We start from the raw sequence: 22,826 nt of genomic DNA on the forward strand, positions 1-22,826 counted from the left end.
AAATTTCTCTATTTGCAAAGTAAGGCCCTGATCCTGCAAACGCTTACGCATGAGAGTAATCGCATTGAATTCAATGGGACATTTTGCATCAATAAGATGACTCAGCAGTTTAAGTGCTTGTAGATAATTGTAATTTTTCCTAATGCACATTGCCAGATCTCTAGCGTCTTTGATTTAGCTATTTCTGAGAGAAAAATCAGTGATTTCTTAACAGGAACTAAGTTAGTTCAGTAACAACTCATTAAAAACCATTCCCTGTGTCAGCAAATTCTTGAAGTCCTTTCTTTCTTTCCCAATTATCTTGGACTGAGTTACTATAATATTTTGTAAATTATTCCATATGAATTAGCACCTTCTTGAGAACATTCTTCTTCATTCTCTCTTGTGAAAAACTTAACTAAAAGCTCTGTGTGGGTGAGGGGAAGGGGTATGTGTTGTTACTAGCAAGAGAAGATTGTTTCAAAGGATTTATTCATGTGCTGCTAGAGTTTAGGAATTATAGCAATGTCAAAGAAGTGCATTCCTAAGCAAAACATAGTTTACGTTTGGAAGACAAGAAATAATTACTGTATTTGTTGAAAGCTGTTTATAGAACAAAAACATATATAAAACATCTTTCGTATGGTGCAAATCAGTTGCTTGGTAAATAACATTCTGCGTGGTATGACAGTAATGAACAATTTTATCTACAGCCACTACAATCACACTTTGCAACAGCTGTTAAACATTTTATCTACTCTGACTGAGGCTAGCCCTTCATTTGCCTGTAAAGTCACAGGTGTGTTCGGATGCCTTCCCTTCCATTAATTCCTACTCCCCAAAAGTTCCCAAAAATAAGTGCTGGTGCGATTTCACACTAAATTTAAACTTTGTGGGCCAGATCCTCAGCTGATGTAAATTGGCTTCAATCAGCTCCTCAGATTCAAAGCAGGTAAGGGTCTGTAAATTTAGAGCCAAGTCCTTTCCTCCTACCATGATGCCTACAAGGCATTTGGCAATGGGTAGGCCGTCTGACCACAGATTATTATATTTACAGTTGTCCCATTTTACCTTGTACTGCCCGATCCATTGGCCACCTGTTGTTTCTAGTCTTTGAGTTGGGTTGCAAACTGCGTAAGGGACCATCTTTTTGTACAGTGCCTAGCACAATGGGGACCCAATCCGTGATTGCGTCCTCTAGGCACTATGGTAATATAGGATATAGTAATGATGATGTAAATTGTGGTAGCTCCATTGGCTCCAGTGAAATTTCAGCTGCTTACACCAGCAAGGAATTTAGCCTCTCCCTTTTCTCCCCTTTTTTTACCAAATGCTTTTGACAAAAGGAATGCTTTACAAAGGGGACAGGCTGTGAAAACATATTTGGTACAATGTGTACTTTAAAAGATGAGTTGCAAGTAAGGTTTCAAAGCAACTTCTCTTACAATACATTGTATTGACTAACAATCATGTGCTAAAAATAAGCTAAATTATATTTCACCTCTCTTTGAATGGGGTTGCAAAGTCCTGAGTAATGACACTGCTTGAACCATTAATGTAAATCCTTAAAATATAAGTAGTTTCTTGATACTTTTCACTTTGAGGCATCTTTCTGGAAAAACAACAGATGCCTCTCCACATACAGAGAAGAAATCAATGGAGGTAATCAATAATTCCCTCCACAGGTAATAAATGCTGAGAAGCATTTCTGTCTATCTATATTGATCCCGGAGAATTGCTTTGAATTGGTTCTGATGTGTATAAAAATCATTTTCATATTGATCAAAGCTTTGCTTTCTTTCTGTGACATGTTATTTCATCTATGCTACACACAATAGTTTCCTCCTTGTTGTAATAGTTTCAGGCTTCTTCCCTGTGCAGCAACGATAAACAGAATAGCTAAAATTCATGCAAGACACCTGTAATTGAATGAAATATGAAATGACTGGGTTTCTTTCTTTGAAGAATTCTTTGCTTACAGTTTTAAGCAGAGCTGGTGGTGTTAAATTGGGAAACCTGTTGCTCTTGGTTTGTTTTCAGTGAGAAATATAATTATTTTATTACTTCCTTCTTTCATTAGAAACAATGATCCAAGTCTTGTATTCTTCATTTTCATGAATAGTCAATATAAGTATTGACTACTTATATGAATAAAGGCTGAGGGAGAGTTTTACATGATTTTTGTATGCATTTCTTGTTCTGTTCCACAAATAAGCCAAAGAATTAATACTGGGTCTACACAAATAATTGAATTAAAGACAGAAATAATGCTATTTATATTCTGGTTTATCAGCACTAATGTCTCAGTCTAATAGGAAACATTAAGTAGTTGGTTGGTTGATTGATTTGTGTGTGGCATTTAGCATTCATGCTACCAAAATTCTGTAGAGGCACTAGGCAGCTTGGTGCTGCTAAAACAGAAATATTCAGAGTATTCAATAATTAAATTAGATGTATAATTTCTACATTCATTTGCCTGAAGAAAAATCCAGTGCTTCAACATAAGTATTATCTTATGATTCCAATCAACCAGCCCCTCATTTGTCTTTGGTTTGACGTGGACGTTTTGCCATAATAGTCTAAGCCTATAGCACGATTTAGTAGGGAAGTAGAAAGCAAATTAGGTTAGATCTGTTGGAGTGTTTTCTATGGCGGGCTCAGTTTCTGTTTGATACATTAACTGCAAAACAGCCTTTGGGATTGTGACTTGTTCCTTTAATAACAAAAAATCTAAGGCTTCGGTCAACATGATTTATCAAATGTCAAAGCCAAATATCAGTAAAACAGTCTGCTTTTTAGGCTATTCCATTGCAAAAATGGCATTGTTTATGGATACTTGGATACGTCGCATCGTAAAGCGTGGCCTAATGTTGTCTTGGCAGAGCTTCGCTCCGAATTCATTTTACAAAGACAGCTGGTAATCATTGCTTTGATTTCTATTAGGATCTCCTGGAATATGAATTGTCAATTTTTTTGTCCTTTGACAAGTACAGGTCTTGTTCCCTCTACCCTCGGTAATTTGGCTTTATCAGCCCAGCAAATTAATCTTGTCTAGTTTTGTGTTCTGAAGAAATCTGTCATGCAGTAACAAATTAAATTAAACTGCTTCAACACTATTTTACATGTAGCCAACAATTCATATTATGAGATGGATTTCATACTGTATTTATATAAAGTGGTTTCATTATTGTTATTGTTATTTACTTAGCATCATTGGTGTTTATGGCTCTTTATAGTCAAGGAAATAAAAATACAGATCCCTGCTTCCGTAGAACTTAAAATCAAATTTAGTTAAACATATAATGGCCGTGACTTTGGACTCATATTGGCTTTATCCCAGTGCATAAACTTCACTGGAGTTACTCTTCATTTGTATCAGTGTACGAAAGATCAGAAGTTGGTCTCTTATTATCATATGTGTATAAAATGTCTCTAGCTCCAAAATCTTACATATATTCCTTAAGTTATAAGGCCAGATCCTCAGGTGGTATAAATCAGCATAACTCGATCAATGGCCATACACCAAATGAGGTCTGGCCCATAAAACAAAAAGTTATAACATCTTTTGAGGTGCTAACTGATTGATATTGCACCTCTATTCTCAAGAGAGAACACCCAGGGGTATGTTTTGTATGTGCAGTCTTTCTAAAAGGGCAATGTTGATAAGAGGGCAAGGGGAGAATTGCAATGATCTTCAAGATTTTATCATTTTTCAGGTATAGATCTGGCCAAAACTTCAGGATTATGCTTGTAATTAATCAGTGTCTAAAATAAAGATCTTGGCTAATCTGTAAATGGCAGCATGACAAGCTACCATGCAGGAGCTTACAACTGGAGTCCAAGAACAGCTCTTCGCTTGTTGTACACTGGAATTTGGGAACAGTGTGGAGATAGCTAATTCAGCTGCTGAGGCCATATGCTCTGTTCCCTTTCTCTGCATTTGGACGGAAAGGATCAGAAGGCCCTAATCACTCAGAAAAAGTCAAGGAAGAACAGAGAAGAAATGTGACCATACAGTCATAGACTCCCACACATTATATATCTGCTGCAAGCCCTTATATGGTCTGTACAAGGGAAATTAAGCTCTATGCTGCTGGCCAGTAGAGAGGGAAGGAACAGACATAACAGATACCAAACACATATGCAACAGGGAATGTTATGAATATATCCCACCATTATGATCTCTAGTGGCTTCTGGCATTTTTTTCCACTGTAAAGCAAGGAGCAAGTATAACTAACATGGTCATAAGAACAGGCCCATGTCCTGTGGCCTTCTGTCTGCACAGTGATTCACATTGGTGCTAACACCAGTCAGCTGAACAAGAACAATTACCCCTATTCTAGTCACAGGCAGGAACAGTGTAGCTGCATTAGCAGTATCCCTGGAGTGAATGCTAGAGTAGACGGAGTTCAGACCCCAGAGGTCTCAAAGTATTTTGCAGTGCCCCTTTTGGAGCCATATTACTCCTAGCACATCCCCAGTGCCAGTACTCTACTGCCATTGACTGTCTAGCTGCCCGTCCTGTACCCTCCATCTGTTCATGAGTATTACTGCTGATGAAGGCAAAAATAAGTGTGCACAGTCCTGCTTTGAGCAATGACAGCAAAAATGGCAGCCTGAGTTTCCATGCTTATTGTCTCTGTGACTCCTGATCTAATGTGCTCAGTTGCTTTCCCACCCTCTTTGCTAGCCCTGCTTCCTGACATTGGGATCTCAAAATCAAGCAGGTCCTTTCCTTCTAATGCATCATCACCTGTAATAAGGATCCAGAGGAACAAATTATGACACTCCTGTGACCAATTATTGGCAACAGGGTTGCACAGGTGTAACAGCCTGGAACTTATTAACAATTCTGTTGATGATGTATAAGCAGGAATAGAATCCAGCTCATTCTCTTAACTGTGTTGGCTCAGCAAGGCTAACAGGAGTAAAACAGTACAGTCTTATTTTTGTCATTAATGTCAGCAGAAATGGTTCTGAGTATGCAGAGGTTATCAGATCTGCTGAGTGGGAAGATGCCATGTTTACACAGGCACTTCCAGAGTACTTTGTGAGGCAAATTACGTTGTAGCTTACACTGCTCTGAGAGAGTAACATGCCACCTCAGGTGAGTTGGCGTGTGTATATTAAAAAACATTAGTTCCTGTATTCCAACAATGGCCAACAGCAACTTAGCTGCATCAGTGCTAAACTGACAGTGTAGATAGGGCCCCGTGAAGACCTGCTGAGTCATTCCTCTTGCCTCACAGAATGAGAAGGAGGCAGGGGTTCAGGGCTGGTCATGGGACAGCCAGAGGCAATGGTCTACCTTTGCTAACTGTGTGCCCAGTGCTGTGCAGGAACCACTATCAGTGTGGCTCCAGCAAAGGCCTTGCAAATGGTTCGAACTCTTTAGGGTCTTCCGTGGCATTACGTGTTGTTCTCAATCTTGATGCTTTAACACAGTGGGCCAGATACTCAGCTGATGTGAATCAGTATAGTTCTATGGACTTCAGTCCAGCTATGGGGATTTACACTAGCTGAGGATTTGGCCCATAGACTCTATAGAACTACATGGTATGCCATATTTTTTTCTTCCCAGGAGTGCTGCATCAAGGTGTCTTTGTTGCCGTACAGATAAATGTGCTTCGTAAAAACGCCAATTGTAAATAGATTTTTACATGATAATCATGTAATAGTTTTTGTGTGGTTTGCTGGTTGGAAAACATTTTGATCAGCAATAAAATGTAATTTGTTTTCTCTTTGAAACAAGAAAAATTTCGTTTGGGCAGGAAGGAGGGAGTACATTTACTTTATAATCAGCAAATCATCATGAACAGGTAGATCAGTGTTGACATAAAGGGTAACGGAAATGAGACATTCCCATTATGTGCCCTCTGCCCCTCATTTGCTGTTTCACTCACTCACACATTCACTCATACACCCTTCTGCTCCAGAGCAAATAAGTTGCTTTGTTCATAGTCCACAATAGCAATGCGCCATAAATTGGCTAGCATTGAAGGTGGGTGAAAGGAACCATTCTCCACTAACACTTACATACCCCCAAACATTTTTCCCAGAGAGTACTAGCTATCAGACACATACTTCTTTGATCACTACTGCGCCATCTAGCTAATTGTTACTGTATTTCACTAACATTTTCAGATGTTCACATACCCCAACCAAATAACATAAATATCTGTATCTTTCAGGCATATGATTTAGCTGGCAAAGGTTATAAAGATGCACTGTTAGGGCCTGTCCTATTCCCCTTGTACAGTAGTCAGCGAGAATTTTAACTAGACAAATAAGTTTATTGTTTCAAATATCAGTTTGGATGGATTTTACTTTCCGAACGTTAACTGGGACTGTCCAAATCCTCTCTCTTTTGAATATATGCATTTGTTACTTTTTTAAAAAGATGAAATGTGACAGTAACTCCCTACCCAGCTGTTTCAACGTTAAGACTCCGAGCTAAAAGTCATTTGTCTGCCTCTTAGGGAAAACCTCCCAGCAATTGCCTATAGAGTCTGGTTGCAAGTGAAATCCATATGTAATGCTTCTGTCAGCAAAGACTTGCAAAGACTTGCTAAAAGAGAGTTTATAATAAATATTCGCATCTGGTGCTTTGGACACCCTAATCCATCCTACAGATCTTTGCTGTGTCAGGCTTTGTTTTAGATGAAGAAGCCCGGTAGTTATAAAGGTTTGCAAATAAGGCATATTTATCATGGTTAGCTCTACTTCCATACTTCCACCTCTTGTACAAATAGCCATGACCACTCCAGGCATAACCTGTGATTAAATGTTCTCAATGCATTTTTGAGATTATTTTGCCGGAATGTTTCACTTGATAAATGAAGAAAATGGCATTTGTTTACCTCATACGCTGTCAGATGAAGCCATCCTATTGTGGTGAGCATAACAAGAGACATCATTGTCGTGAATTATTCTGAAAGGACGGACAATATATTTCCAGGATAAAATTTACATCAGATTCTGATACACAAATCCTTGTGGCTTCATCATCATTAAAATTACATTTTCTTTTGAGCCAGATTCTTCCCACACACTTGTGTTTGCTCCTAAGTCCTGATCAGCTATTCATGGAGTAAGTGTGGCAACACTTGGACCTGTTTTCCCTACTCTTCCTCAAAAACTTTTGCTTCAATACCGCATTGACTTTGTCAATGTCACCATTAAGTCAGCTTCTATGGGTGATATGTCTTTGCTTTCAGGGAAAAAAAAAAGTACCAATACATAAAAAAGGGCCATAATCATTCAGAGGGTATATTGAACCTGCCTCTAATAGCTAAAGGTGTTTGACCCAAATCATGACTTGAAATACAATGATGGCTTTGTTGAGCAGACCATATCTGCCTTGAAATGAATGTATTGATTTTGTTGTTGTTGGGTACTGTTATTGTTTTGTGTGTACGGACATATGTGAAGATCCTGATTATTGCAGTTAATTTCGAAGCAGAGAGAGTTTCTCTCATCTGATGGCCGAGAAAACAAGGGGTGATTCAAATGTATCACTTACCAGCTGTTGGCCATGCTTTTTATTTCAACTGCAAAATAATAAACTTATAAAAACATACTGGGCTTGTTTGGACTGATAAAATATAGAGACTGCTTGTTTTAAAAATAAGTGCAAGGAAGCTTTGGATTCTTTAAGCCCCCCTTCTCCCCCCTGCCCCCCATTTAACTGCTGTATCCACTTCTATATTGACTGTTTAATTAGGCTGGGAGTTTTCACTGGAACCTAAGGGACTTATGTGCTCAACTCCTACTAAAGTCCAATGGAATTTAGATGCCTAAACTCACCTAGGCACCTTTATTTATTATGCTGGGAATATCAACATTAATGTCTGCTGGATTCTGGTTCATTTGGGCGATATGACACCTTAATCCAGGAGTGCTGACTGGTTTGAGTGAAACTACCTGTGGACTAAAGTGCTTCTCAGCCAGAGTATCAGAATCTGGCCCTAAATCATTGAACCAAAATTAAAATAGAATAGCTGCCTTCCCAATGAGCAGCGAGTCCAGGTCCTCAGCTTCACTGAATCACTCTGAAATCTCCTCTGTTATTATTGAAGGATGTCCCTTTCCTCTCAAGGAGTGAGATGAGCCGGACAGGGTGGCCTGCTAGATGTGGGTGCATTTCAAGCAAGAGTCCACAGCATCAGACTTCACAGCTGGAGCCTTTGCTCCCCCAGGTCGCCTTCTAGAACTCTGATGACTTTGCTCTGAATTCCAGGTCACGTCGTGGCCCTGGCGAGCAACGACGGCACGGTGAAGACTCTGGAGCTCAAGTCGGGGCAGCTTTCCAGCTTGGTGGGCCACGAGGAGGAGGTGCAGAGCGTTGTCTTTGATCACAAGGCGGAGCACCTGCTTTCGGGGGGCTCGGATGGAACTGTTCGACTCTGGAGCTGAGTGAGCCCCCCTGGATGTCATCTCAGGTTGGGGGGGATGCTTGGACACCATGCCAGCAGCGATCCACCAGCTAAATGCCTTCGCCCTCATTGTTGGCTGAGCTGTAATTGCGTGAAATGCATCTAACTCTGCCTCTGATCCAAATAAAATCCCGAATGTCTCTCTGTGCTGAAGTGTGTCTTTCTGAACACCGGGAGCAACCTCTGGGTGCTGCTGGAGAAGTAGCTTTACAATGACGCCTAATGCCAGCCCAGACGAATTGCAAGGAGGCCGGTTTTGACTGTAACACAGCGCGAGCCACAAGAACTCGGCTACACCCCCCCCCCGCCCCGCACCCCTCCCCGCCTACCTCCCCCAACCCCCCTTCTAGCCTGCCAGCCGCTCCGAAGTTTGAATAATGCAGCAACGTGGGGCTTTCCCCCCCTTTCCTGCAGCGACCGGGTTGATCGCCGGCAGGGCGAGGGGAGCTGGCGAGAGGCGCCTGGTCGCTCCTCTCTGCCTCCCCCTCCAGTAGCTGCAGGGAGCTGAAATCTGAGCCCTGCGGGCTGACCGGCGGAGCGCCCCCCGGCTCCGGATTGAGCAGATCGGGACCGGGGAGGGGTGGGGAGCGGGGGCTGCCCCCTGTGTGTAGTCTCGGCTCTGGCCCCCGCGGAAATGGGCCGTCCCAGGAAGGGCTCTTAGTTTCCGCGCCCGGCTCGCCATGCGGAGCGCTGGCCGCGGTGCTGAAGGGACCCCGGCGGCGGGCACCGTGCGCCCGGCCACGCGGCTGCGGGGCTGAAGCCCGCCCCGGGGAAAGTTGCTCCCGTTGCCCGCGGGGGGCAGCGCCCGGAGAGCCGGTGGAGGCGGCGTCGGGGGATGGTGCCGGCTGCCTCCCAGCCGGGGCTGGCTCTGCGCTCCCCCAGCCGGCGCCGGCTGCCGCGCCCGGGCTCCTCCGCCTAAGCCAGCCCCGCTGCGGAACAGCGCCGCCGGGGAGCCGCGGGGCCACGGGGCAAGTCGGGCGCGATGCCGGAGACTGGCCGGCTGCGAGGCAGCCTCGCCTCTGGAGCTGCCGCTTGCTTTGACCGCTGAACGCCGGGCGAAAGCTCCGCGCCCCTGCCGCGGGGGCTGCCGGCGGTGGAGGGAAAGGGATTGCCCGGGGCTCGGCGCTGAAAATGTGATCCAGAGGAGCTGCTTTGGCTAGGAGACTGCTGACCTTCTCGTCCAGGTTGGCCTGTGACCCCCCCACCCCCCGCACCTGGCAGCTTGACACCCCGAGCCTGCTAGGTGAGTAGCCACGAGTCTCTGGGGGAGATCTGCCTTTGCTCACCGGCTTAGCCGGTCACGAGAAAGGATGGAAAAGTTGAACTGCTAAAGTGAGTCGTAGCTGAGCCGGGTTTGTTTACTTGGTGAAAGCCCTTCCCTAGAAGGGAGCTGCAGTGGGGTCCGTTTCCCTCCCATGCCTTAGCCTGGGTCTTCGAAATTCCTAACGAGGAGCACAGGCTGCAGCATTGATTTATATGTAATCCTTTCATTTTTAGTGCCTGACCAGCAAACGGGGATAGGGTTATTGGGTTGGTTGGATCCTTTCACATTACCTCAAATATCAATTGCTTTCCTGATGGCTGTTTCCCACCCCACCCCCCCTTAAATCTCCACTTACCTGAGCTTAGAAAATTGATGCCTACCTGTGGCTTCTAGGTGGGCAAAACTCTTTACTCTCCAGTTCTATGATGCAGACTTATCTGTGTGCATCACACTTCCCCCCCCCCCCCCCCCCCCCACCTTCCCCGCAAACAGCATGTTATAACAGTTCTTGCTGAAGGTACTACAGTACCTTACCCTTGTGATAAAATCATATCTAGAACTTGAATTAAGAGGATATCTTTTGATTTTGACAAAGCTTGTGTAATATCCGGTGTTTCCCCCTATAGTAGCTTTAGAAAAACTGCCTTTTTTAGCAGGATCCCTTAGCTTCTCTCGTGAGGTTCTAGCTTTCTCCAGATTCATTCTTTTTGACGGATTTTTTTAATATAACCATTTAACATCAATACTCACCAAAAATCGGAGTATACAGGAAATGTTTCTTTTGAGGGAAGAGGAAATAGATATCCATATAAATATGTGTGCATTTCTACAGATGTGTGTGTGTGTGTAAATACACATACCTATATTCATGTATTTGTGTGTATGCTATTAGCAGATACTGCAAGCCTCACTATTAATAAACATAAAGCTAATCTTTTTTCAGTTCATAAAAAGTTTCCTACAAATACTTTTGACTATAGGACAGCCATTCCCTGCCCAGTTATCTGAAAACAGGTGAGAGACTGTTTTCCTGCTGCCGTTACACTGGCATCTGAATGGCATTTAGAAAAGAATTGAGACTGCGTGCATTGGTGACAGTGATGTGACACACAACACAGACAATAATGTAACAGGAAAGTATGTGCTGAGTCTTTCTTTTGTGCCTAATTCTTCCTGGGCCAGGGCCAGGCTCTCCTCCCTTTTCAGATCAGTCAATCATTATCTTGGCCATTTAAGTCTTACTCTCCATTGCCAAATGGTATGAGTGTTGTACGTAGCTGTGATGGCATATTAAGTTTTAGAATGGAGACTGTCACTAACCTAATGAGACAAATATATTACAATAATTCTGTGCGCTTGCCAGACATTTTAAAATACTGTTATATAAACTCCTAGCTGGAAATTAATACAAATCTGAATACTGCTTCCCAGAAAAAAGTCAGCATCTAGAAATAGTAAATAAGGACATTGGACTGTAGCAAAAAACCAACAAAAAAAACTCCAGACTTGACAGATGTTCTCAGTCGAACCTCTTTACCTTCCTCTGAAAAAATGCCACATTTAAAACACTGTTGCATTCCATCTCTCTAAGTCTAAATAAAATACAGGAGTGTCTTTCATAATTGAAGCTCAAATCTGACCAGAATTCATACTATTATTGTTTTACCTTTTTTCTTTTTTTCTGCTAAGCCTTCTCCTGATTGTTTATTCTCTTGATTTTAAGAAACTGAGCTGTGTATTGTAGCAGGGAAGAGGTAGTGGTTACAGCAAAAGGAAAGGAACAGTTCTGATCCTGCGTTCAGTCCCAGTGAATTACCCACTCACTGTGCGATTGCAGGCAATCATTCCACTTCTTTGTGTGTCAGATGACCCAATTGTACAACTAGGTAAAAGCAAACATTAGTCACCAGTGTAAGTCAGCATTTGAGTGGAGATGTCATATGGGCCCGTGTGTGCATGCACATGTACGTGTGTATATCTCTCTCTATATATATATGCAACTGATAGCTTTAATGTACGTATTTAGTATGCTTTGTTCTCTTTCGGAATAATTGAGGATAAGAGACTTGTTTCAAATGAAACAATGTTTAACATCTGTATGTTTTGAAAGCACTGTATCTCCAGATACAGGTTGAAAGCATGGTCTTCATACATCTGCTTTTGTTAATATTTCAAGTTATTCTCATTTTAAATATTTGTTTTCAGACCACCCCTCTGGTGTCCCTATGGAAGCAGCTGTTTCTATCTGAGACTGGGACCGTATGCAGAAGTTGAGGAGGGGGATGGCTTGTCCTATTCATGAAGCCTGCATACTTCTGTTGCTAACACTTGGGTTGGTCACCCCAGCTGCCATCAATCATGAAGACTACCCTGCTGATGAAGGCGACCAGACCTCAAGTAATGACAATCTGATCTTTGATGACTATCGAGGGAAAGGCTGTGTGGATGACAGTGGCTTTGTATACAAACTGGGAGAACGTTTTTTCCCGGGGCATTCCAACTGTCCTTGTGTCTGTACTGAGGATGGACCTATTTGTGATCAACCAGAATGCCCTAAAATCCACCCAAAGTGTACTAAAGTGGAACACAATGGATGCTGCCCAGAGTGCAAAGAAGTGAAAAACTTTTGTGAATATCATGGGAAAAATTACAAAATCTTGGAGGAATTTAAGGTATGAGCCATCTTAGTATTTATTCAATACTAGCATGTTATATGAACTTTAGTGGTCGGACTTTCAAAGGCACTCGGTATTGGCCTATCTCTGCTCCCACTGAAGTTAATGGTAAAACTCCCATTGATTCCAATGGGAGCAGAGTTAAGCCAATGCTGAGCTCTTTTCAAAAATCCCACCCCAAATTTGTACAACAAAAAATGCCGGTTTAGTGCTCAGAGAATTAATATTTACAAGAAGATCAAAGTATGTAACTGTCGTTAGCATTTGGACTTGCTATGTCTGGTTAAATAGTGATAATCAAGTTCACTAGTAGTTAAATTTCCATGCAGGTGACTTTAAAATAATGGGAAGTATATGGCTCAATAATTGATCATAACTGTCAAGTTCCTATTGGGAGAATTGGGTTGAAAGTATTCAGTGGTACTTTTGAAAGAACCCTTAAATGTAAGACCAAAACATACTTTCAAAAAATCTTTACCATTAACGCAACATATATTTGTGATTTTAGTAAGTTAGATTACAGGTTTTCCATTAAGCTAAGGAAAATGCCATGCTTTTGTTGCAAGTAGCATCTATACCCAACACATGAATTTATAGTCCTAGAACATGTGGCCTCCAGATTCATAGCTCAATAATGAAGACTTGCTTTGAAGTGCAACCTTTGACTCTTCATGGGTATAAGCCCTATCCCTCTATATACTTGCCAGTTTCTTTTCTTCTCTGGCAGTGAAAATACTTTCACCTCAGTCTTCGTATTTTCCAGCATTTCAATAGCACAAGATAGAACTTCTTTATTTCCAGATAGTATCTTCTCTTGCTGTTGTTACCAGTAGTAAACAGTATATTGTTTAGTTTTTCTTTCATGGGGGATTTCCCATCTACCCATAAATAGCATTAGTCAGAATAGGGCTTGTCTTCACAATCGGGTAAGTCAACCTAAGTTACGCTACTCCAGCTATGTTCTCCGGTCAACTTCTTTTACTCTTCTTGGAGAGCTGGGCAACCAGGGAGTGCTCTGCCGTCAGTTTAATGGGTCTTCACTAGACCTGTTAAATTGATCCCTGCTGCATTGATTGTGAAGTACTGAAGTCCAGCCCCTAGAAGCAGCCTAATAGCTTCATAAGGTGCCATAGTGCATTAGACACTGTGACAAAGTTCCTCCTCTACCTTGGTGGGTCTTGCACTTATTGGCGGATTTGCTCACCTCGGAGATTCATGGCAGCCCTCAGTTTGGCCATTTTCGTGAACCCACAGTCCAGGTCGACTCCTCCTGTGTCTGATCAGGAGTTGGGAGGTTTGGGGGAACCCGGGTCCACCCTCTACCCCGAGTTCCAGCCCAGGGCCCGTGAAATGCAGCTGTCTAGAGTGCCTCTGGGAACAGCTGTGCAACAGCTACAACTCCCTGGGCTACTTCCCCATGGCCTCCTCCCAACACCTTCTGTATCCCCACCATAGGACTTCCTCCTGGTGTCTGATAATGCTTGTACTCCTCAGTCCTCCAGCAGTATGCATTCTCACTCTCAGCTCCTAGGGCCTCTTGCTCCCAGCTCCTCACACGCGCACCACAAACTGAAGTGAGCTCCTTTTTAAACCCAGGTGCCCTGATTAGCCTGCCTTAATTGATTCTGGCAGCTTCTTGATTGGCGGCAGGTGTTCTAATCAGCCTGTCTGCCTTAATTATTTCCAGAAAGTTCCTGATTGTTCCGGAACCTTCCCTGTTACCTTACCCAGGGAAAAGGGACCTACTTAACCTGGGGCTAATATATCTGCCTTCTATCATTCTCCTGTAGCCATCTGGCCTGACCCTGTCACAACACATATCCTTGAAAGACTCATGAACAGTGTGTCCTTTGCTTTGCAGAAGAATACGACATGAGGCTGCTGATGGTGTGACCTGTAAAAACATATTGGAATGTTGGTAGCCTAAGAAAAATTAGTCCAACTTACTATCACAGGCATCATTCTCTGACCCCTGAAGATGGAACATTACCATCTTTGGGTGACGCCTTCAAAAATAAATGGCCTAGTGTAATTCCTGGGTCAGGGTCAAGTACACATGCTAAAATAATGTAAAACCTTTTCAGGAGAGATCCTAGAGCATAAGGGATGCCAAGTGGATCTTTATGTCACAAACCCTGTGCAAGAAAAAATAAGTTGCCACAGAACTAATGGTCACATTTTACCTTTATACTCAGAGAAACAATGAATGAGTACTTTACCACTGATAACACTAGGTGTATGTTTTCAGTGTTATGCACTGAGATTGAGCCGCAAAACTTCAGTTAAAATTAATAAGATATATTTGATTCTCTGTTTATTGTGCTGAAACGTAACCCCCACCTGAACTTCATGCTAAATTTTTAGCTGGAGACTGATCAGTAGACAAAGGAGTTCCAAGATCATCATAACCACCCAACAACTAAGGAAAAGCCTATCTGATTGTGGAATGCCCCGCATCAAACAATCCTCAATGCAGGACTTCAGTGGAGACACTCCTGATTCAATTTAGATCACAATCAAGCCTCCTCTTGCTCATAGCTGGCTTCCTGTGTAGAGCGGAGTGATTTTTTTCCTGCAAATAGCAAATTCACAAAAAGGTGCACTTTTAGGGGCACTGAAACTTCACAAAGTCAGCCACCGAACTGAAAAGTCAATTATTCACTCATCTCTGCTCCTGAGAAAGTGAGAGGGGATATACTGTGGAGATAGAGTGGCCCTTACAAGAAGCTTGCTTATGGTGAAACTCCAACTATACTGAAATAGCAAAGTCCTGTTATTCCTCAAGGTATTTCTATGGAGTTAAACTCTGTTTACAGTGCAGTACAATTCCATAGATATGGGAAATCCAATTTTTTCTCAATCTGTTGCTCTAGGTGAGTACAGAGGCATTTGACTAGTTTTGGGGGTAAAAGAAAGGTACCTGGTGCGAATTGCTTTGTTACTAAGACTCACATTTTCCAAAATCTGACTTCCATGTTGTGGACACAATTAGTGCCTATAATTTTTGTGCACCCATAATAAACTATGCACAAATAGGAGCATGTGGACAGCCAGCCACCTCATTTGTAACAGCTACTCACTGGCTGTCCAAATGTTGATATTTGCATGCCTAAAAGAAAGGCTAAGCTGAAATTCAGATGCAAATCTAGCTTCAAAAGTAGTTTGTGTACTTTATAAAGCTCCTTATGTGTTTGTTACACACTGCTGGGGAGAAAAAAAGCTGTGGGCCACTGTGTTAACTCTCAGCCTCAGCAAGAGAGAGTTTTGCTGATGATTAGACTTGGTGTCAGCTCCCTGCCACATCAGTCTGTCTTTCTCACCAGCAAACTCCTCAAGGCTCTCCCAGCCCAAACCTCACCTAGCAGGAAACAACCAATGAACTCCAGCCCTGGAGTTCCTCCGAGATGTTTCTCTGCAATGCACAGCCTCTGCCACTGTGCATTCACAGAAGATATTAAGTTCACTGCTCTTTTAAAGAGTCAGTGCATCATAGTTTATTAATTTAACTGGGGTAAATACACCCTTCCCTTCCCAAGTAAAAGTGAAACAAGTCTATTGACAAAGGAGCAAGGATTAAAGGATACCAAGTAAGAGAGATAAAGGTAGAGATGGTTACAAGCAATTAAAAGCAAAAACACTCATCTAAAAGTCTCAAACTCAGTCTAGCAAGATACAGTCTTCATTCAAGATGGTGCCTCTCATCCACAGTCTCCTTTCCAGACTTTTCCTGGCTGACCTGTCCAGGATCCATCGCAAAGATCAAAACACTTGGTTTCTTTGTCGCTTAAAGTGAAGAATAAAGATAGAGTCTCTCTGTGTTCCTTATATTTCCCAAAGGGATGTCTTTGTTTCACAAGTCAGGAAGGCATTCTGGAAAACTCAGTCTCCTGTGTCCAGTGCAGTAACCATGTTAATTCTCTGTCTCTCAAGTTCAGGAACAGGAGAACCCCTGCTGGTTTAACTCTATAGCTGTGTTTATTACTAACATGTAAATTCAGGTAAGCCCATATTGCTTTGTCTAGGACAGACCTGTTTGTCATCTTTATCTAGGCTAGGCTATCTTGTCTTAAACATCATATAGAGAAAATTCATCACTTCACATATAAAGTTAACACATGCATTTTACAGTGATATTAATAATCAGCATGTTATTATCTTTCATATGGTACCTCACAAGGCATATTTTGCACTGACACCATTGCAGTAGTGTGTAGAGTGTGAATACAGGGTGCCTAGGGTCGCAATGTTATAGAAAGGCCAAATAACCTTTAAGAAAACCATGAAGACCTCGTGGCCCTGATGTGAACCTTACAAGATCTTCATGGAACTTCAGCCCAGGGTTGGGGATCCCATCTGGAGGGAGTGGGTAGGGAGGCTCTGAAGATGGTGGCAGTACCCAGGATCGCCTTGCTTGGCATTTAGGCACAGAGTTGTAAAAGTATTTAGGTGTTGCGCCACTCAGCATCGTAATACCTGACAGGTTGAGGAGCCTGAATCTGCTTTTCAAAAGTGATTTAGGCACATAGATGTCTATTTCGACTGTCAATGGGATTTCAGTTCCTAAATCAGTGAGGCATTACAACACTGAATACAGCAATGCCAAAATACCTTGAAAATCTGGGCCTTAATAGCCACAAAACTGACCAGTTTCCAGGGGTTTGAGATGGCTTTTGGGGAGCAATGTGCAGGGGAAAAGGGAGGCAGGACTAGGTCAGGGCTTTTGGGAGGAGCCAGTCTTAACTCAGCTTACCTCACTACTGCAGGAACAAACCCTCCTCTCCCAGTCTGAGTTCCCAACATGGCCTTCCTTGGACTTCTGCATTAGTCCCAAAAGGCAGAATTCCCACCACCTCCAGTGGGGTTCAGAGAAGAGGGCAGAGCTCTATCCCTTCTACCTTTCTCCTTCCCTCATTTTTCATTCTCTTCCCATCTCGTTAGCCACTTCCTGACAGCTGCTGCCTCTAGAGCCTTCTTCCACTCTTTCCCCTGCTCCCAAGGTCAAACGTCAGAATGACCAGCGGAGGCTGGTCTTTCCTTTCTCTCCCTCCATCCACGCAGTCAGAAGGTGGCAGTAGCAAAGGGTGGAGACGTTCTTCATGTGATGAGATAATATAGGGTTCACCCTATTGTGAGGTCATGTGGTGGCCTTCTGTTCCCCCTCACCCATGTGGTCAGATAACCTTCTTTCTTCCCCACACATCAGCCGTGGCTTCAGTTTCAATTACAAATATCCAAGACCTGTGCCATTCGGTGCCAACCTAGAAAACTCTTCTAACAGATCAGGAGTTCTCCCATTTCTCACTGGATGGAGTGCAGGGGGGAACCCAACGACAACAAGGAAACAGCCTCAGGTTGTCATAAATGCACTTAGTGTTTTAAATTAGCATTTCCACGTACGCACTTTTGTAGATTTAATGAGACAATGTGTCAGATGACTCTTAGTGTTAATTAGGCAAATAGGAAGGAGTCATGAGAAAATCAGACTGCAGCTTTTCTGTGTGCTTGGTGATTTTTTATTCTAATACATAATTTACGGAATAAAAGGAGTCATAACTCCCCCCCTATTTAAAATACTTTTTTATAGCATGACTATGATACATTTATAACCATAGGTAGGAGCATCCTTGAAATTATTAAGTTTTTACTTTGACGAATCCATTGTGTGTCCATAACAGCTTCTGTGCGTCCCATGATTCTTTCACCACTCAGGATAGGAAGACAGACTGATCATCAGAGCGCTCCTCTCTATGTGTATATATCAACGCGTAAAAATACTGTTTAGGAGCATTCATTGCTGGGGGATAAATGATCCATCCACTCTATACTGTCAGCCAATATGGTGCAATAATCAGTTAGTACTAAGGCAAGGCAACCATGAGGAAGAGAAGTGAGTAGGTCTTGCTTCCTTCCTTCCACTTCCATATCAATGGAGGATCTGCTCCAGGGACACTGGGGCCCAGAGACCTCCTGTCCTGCTATGTGATCCCCCTCCTTCCCACACAGATATTACTCACACAGCTCCAATGGCAGGGCCTTCCCACCTTGTATTCATGTCTCCTACGGCACCAGCTCACCACCAATGCTCTGAACCTAGGAGCTGCTCAAGCCTGCCTACCCAACACAGTGGCTCGCTTCTCCAGACTCATATGGACCAGAACTCCAGGAGTTTGGGGCAGCTCTCCCCACTCCTCAGTACAGACACTCCTTGTGTGCTGCAGGGTGAGCTACCCCAGGCTCACGTTCCAACTCAGCCAATCTCCACCAACCACAGGAACTCAGGCTCTATCAGCTACTGACTGACTCTTACATCTACCTGCTTTGTTTAACATGTTCTTACTGATACCCTTTCCCTGCCTTGCCATACCACCTCCGCTCATCCTCCTGATCCTTATCTATCCTCCTTCTTCTGATACCTGTCCCCAGCCCAGCATTTCTTATCTCCTTGTTCCTCTCCTGTGTTCTCTGCCACTCCCATGTAACTTCACCCACTCTCATATCCCTCACCACTTCCTTTCGTCTCATTGTCTCAAACCCATCCCCCAACAGAATCCCTAAGTAGCCAGTAAACATTCATAATTTGTACTGGGCCTAGAATCATAGGATTGTAGCACTGGAAGGGACCTCGAGAGGTCATCTAGTCCAGTCCCTTGCACTCAAAGCAGGACTAAGTATTATCTAGACTAAGCATGACCAAGGGGTGAAAAAAAGAGAGTGAAAATAATCCATTACCACTGTGGGATCTTCCATACCATCAGGATATGGATGTGAAATCCTGGGATCACTGAAATTAATGGCCAAATTCCCACTAATGTTAATGGAACCAGGATTTCACACATGCTGTTTTACTGTTAGCCTCATCCTCCCATCTCAACTTCCCCCATCTCTTCTTAAATTCACTTGTGTCATGTCTGAAATTTGGCCCTGATCCTCTAGTTGACTATGCATGGATATACCGCTGTGCTCTGTTGGCTTGGGTTTAACACAGCAGGCCAGAGTTCATGTCTGCTGGTGCAGTCCCTTGTCCAGTGGAGTCACAATCCTGATTGGGACCTTTTGGGTGGTAATCCAAATACTAAGTAGTAATAACTGTATTAAGTATGGCTTTGTAAAACATTAATTATTAATTTATTTGGGGAACATTTATTTGGAAATAGTAACGTCTGTTCCATTGTTAATTCTTTTTAAAAATGTTTTGTTAATGCAAATGTACTCATAATATTTTGAAAGCTAGGTAATACCTTTTATCAAAGTGTGTCAGTGCACAGCATACGTTATTCAGGTATTCTCATGACACCCCTGGGGACTTGACAAGTATTAATGTCTTTTTGTTCTGTGTTTGTACAGTGCCTAACACCATAGGGTCCTGGTCTATAATTATGTTCTATGCACTGTGATGATGATGGTAATACTAATAATAATTAATAATGTTCATTCTATCTTGGGGTAAGATGAGGCACAGAGAGTTAAGTGATTTTTTTCCTACAGTGACTGCCAGAAACAGAATTCAGATGTAGTGACACCAAGATCCCTTCTCTAACCATTAGCAAATACAATAAGTACAGCCTTATTAAATGTTAATTAAATGCACATTTTGGAACCTTAGCAGACTGTTACCAATTGTATGATATTGTTATACCAAGATGAATTCCAAAACTGATATACAAACTGCCTGTCACTCGAACTATAGTTTGTTTAATCAATGTCTGCATTATATTTAAAATTCTTAGGTCAGACTTCTCAGATCTATTAACTGCCGTGGGGATTTCTATTGCACATTCCAAGCTCCTTCACTGCACAAAATTCCCATTGATTTCAAAGGGATTTCTGCACTCATTTCACGTGCAGGCTATGTGATAGAGATGTGCAGTGTGGATGAGAGAGGAAAATATTCGCGGCATGTTTAATTTGAAAAGCGATGATCATTCCTCCTCAAACTCAGCCTTTCCCAAGTAAATCTAATAGTCCAGTTGCCGCTTTGACGAGCATTCTATATTTTAAAGTGGCACAAGAGAACAGAAATATGACATCTTAAATCCGAGAAGCTTCATTAGTCTGGTAACGAATTTTCCATACAGAGTTTGCCTCCTCCTTTCATAGCATGAACATTCAGTGTCAGTTTCATGTTGAACCTTGGAAAGCACTCAGATCAAAGGAGGCTAATAATAGCAAGAGCAAAGGTTATTAAAACCTTTTGGCAGTGTGCTGACCAGTGATTCAAGTCACTAGTAATTTTCAGATACCTGTTTGTAAATTACAAGAAACTGATTACTAACAAGGTCAGCACAGGGCCTCAATCTTAATAATTTTTTTCCTTCTTAGATGCATTCAGCAGTGATTTTGCATTACAGCTTGAACAAATGAGACCTTTTTCTTATATGTTCAGCAATTTCACGTGCTGCTAGAAAATCATAGTACAAAAGACATTTCAATAACGTGCCTATCCTTTAATAAAAGGAGCCATGAACAATGCTAGCTTGCAAGATAGCACACAGCCACTGAAATCAGATAGAGGAAACAGAATGTCAGACAAATGGAAAGGTATGATTTATTGTCTCCCTCCTGGCAAAATTACAGTGACAGTGTCTATGCAAAGGTATCTGAAATTACTGACTTACTGTATTTCTGTCATAGTTTATACAAAAAATACATAATAAAGTAAAATGGCATGACATATTCTGAACTATAATAATACCTACTTTAAAAGTGTGCTGTGTTTTTAGGTACTGACGGTGTATATATATAATGTCTATTACATTATACGCGAGTACAGTATTGTAATATAATTTGATGTTTCTGTTACCAAGTCTAATAGTAAATGGGGTGTATGCTGCTCTCAGTTAGATGGGTGTAAATCTGGAATAATTCCAGTCACTTCATGTTGTTGTTATTTATTTGTATTACAGTAGCATCTAGAGGCCCCTGCTGAGTTCAGGACCCCGTTGTGCCAGGCACTGTATATACACATAGTAAAAGACAGCTCCTGCCCCAAAGAGCTCATCATATAAATAGATATGACTGAAAAAGGAAACATTATCATCCCTATTGACAGATGGGGAGCTGAGGTGCAGATACCCATGGGGGAAGTTTTTAAAGGTGTAGATGGGAGTTAGGTGGCCAAGTCCCATGGGTTTTAAATGGGAGTTGGGCCTACCTGGTCTATGTAAATCTTCCCAGCTGACTTGCCAAGGTCACAGAGACAGTCTGTGGCAGCACTAGGAATCAAACCCATATCCCGAGTCCCAGTCCAGTGCCTTAACCAAAAGCCCATCCTTCCTCCTTGTGGCAGAACAGAGGAGGATTTGGTCTGTAACCTTATGCCCATGTGTCTGGGTTTTTCCCCACTAAATAAGACCCAGGAATGAACATGTGGCCATCACTAGTATCACTAAAAGCTGCATTTTCAGAAGTGTTCATTCATTTTGTATGCCTCGACTTGTGGGTACCCAACTCGAGACATCTGCTCCATTAAATAAGCGACTGGGTCTCCTTCCAAACCTGCTGGAAGACGAGGTATCTGCTCAGAGAAGACTTATGCCACTATGTATCCCGCACACCTTCTGGGTGTGGTGTTCTGTCCCACCTAGTGGCACCGAGACCACTTAGGGCAGGGGTGGGCAAACTTTTTGGCCCGAGGGCCACATCGGTGTTGCGCAACTGTATGGAGGGCTGGGTAGGAAAGGCTATGCCTCCCCAAACAGCCTGGCCCCCGTCCCCTATCCGCCCCCTCCCACTTCCCGCCCCCCTCAGAACCCCCGACCCATCCAACCCCCCTGCTCCTTGACCCCGACAGCCCCCTCCCAAGGCCCCCCACCCCTAACCACCCCCCGGGATCCCACCCCCTATCCAACTCCCTCCCACGCTCCTTATCCCCTGACTGACATGACGCCTATCCACACCCCCACCCCTAACTGCCCCCAGGGACCCTACCCCATCCAACTCCCCCTGCTCCCCGTCCCCTGACAGCCCCCCCCAAACCTCTGCCCCATCCAACCGCCCTGTGCTCCCTGTCCCCTGACTGCCCCGGGGACCCCCTGCCCCTTATCCAACCCCCCCACTCCCTGCCCCCTTACCATGCCAGAGCCAGCCATGCTACCATGCTGCCCGACAGGAGCAGTGGGCCAGAGCGCTGCGGGGAGGGGGGACAGCGGGGGAGGGGCCGGGAGCTAGCCTCGCCGGCCGGGAGCTCAGGGGCCGAGCAGGATGGTCCCGTGGGCCATAGTTTGCCCACCTCTGACTTAGAGAGATAAAATGAGTCCGCTCTACAGCCTTAACTAACAGCCAGTTGGCTTTTAGCTCATGCGGTAGAGGCTCAAGCACTAACCTCTAGAAGTCCCCGGTTCGATCCCGCCCGCTGATGACCAGGGTCTGTCAGCGTTACACCTGCCCTGGCTCTGGCCCTAGCAACACCCTCATCTCCACAGGAACCATGCTGCTAGGGATAGATCCAGGGAAGAACACCTAGCATGCAGCTG

The 22,826-nt window shown here is 43.4% G+C and overlaps 2 protein-coding genes across 7 annotated transcripts in view; both read left to right on the forward strand.

The window, feature by feature from the left end:
* SPAG16 (sperm associated antigen 16) overlaps positions 1-8,568 on the forward strand; it is a 710,758-nt gene extending 702,190 nt beyond the window's left edge. For 2 of the 5 annotated variants that reach the window (XM_043524952.1, XM_043524951.1), the window contains one exon: positions 8,220-8,568. In XM_043524952.1, coding sequence (XP_043380887.1) covers positions 8,220-8,395 — 176 coding nt within the window. In that variant the 3' untranslated portion in view covers positions 8,396-8,568. The remainder of the gene's footprint in view (positions 1-8,219) is intronic. The other 3 variants (XM_037912653.2, XM_043524953.1, XM_043524954.1) reach the window with 2 other exon arrangements.
* Positions 8,569-9,113: 545 nt separating this feature from the next.
* The window catches only part of VWC2L (von Willebrand factor C domain containing 2 like), a 125,998-nt gene continuing 112,285 nt past the window's right edge, over positions 9,114-22,826 (forward strand). For both annotated transcript variants that reach the window (XM_027830473.3, XM_007068306.3), the window contains exons 1-2: positions 9,114-9,658; positions 11,885-12,351. In XM_027830473.3, coding sequence (XP_027686274.1) covers positions 11,941-12,351 — 411 coding nt within the window. In that variant the 5' untranslated portion in view covers positions 9,114-9,658; positions 11,885-11,940. The remainder of the gene's footprint in view (positions 9,659-11,884; positions 12,352-22,826) is intronic.

Source organism: Chelonia mydas, chromosome 11 (genome assembly GCF_015237465.2).
Source record: "Chelonia mydas isolate rCheMyd1 chromosome 11, rCheMyd1.pri.v2, whole genome shotgun sequence".
Classification (NCBI taxonomy): Eukaryota; Metazoa; Chordata; order Testudines; family Cheloniidae; genus Chelonia; species Chelonia mydas.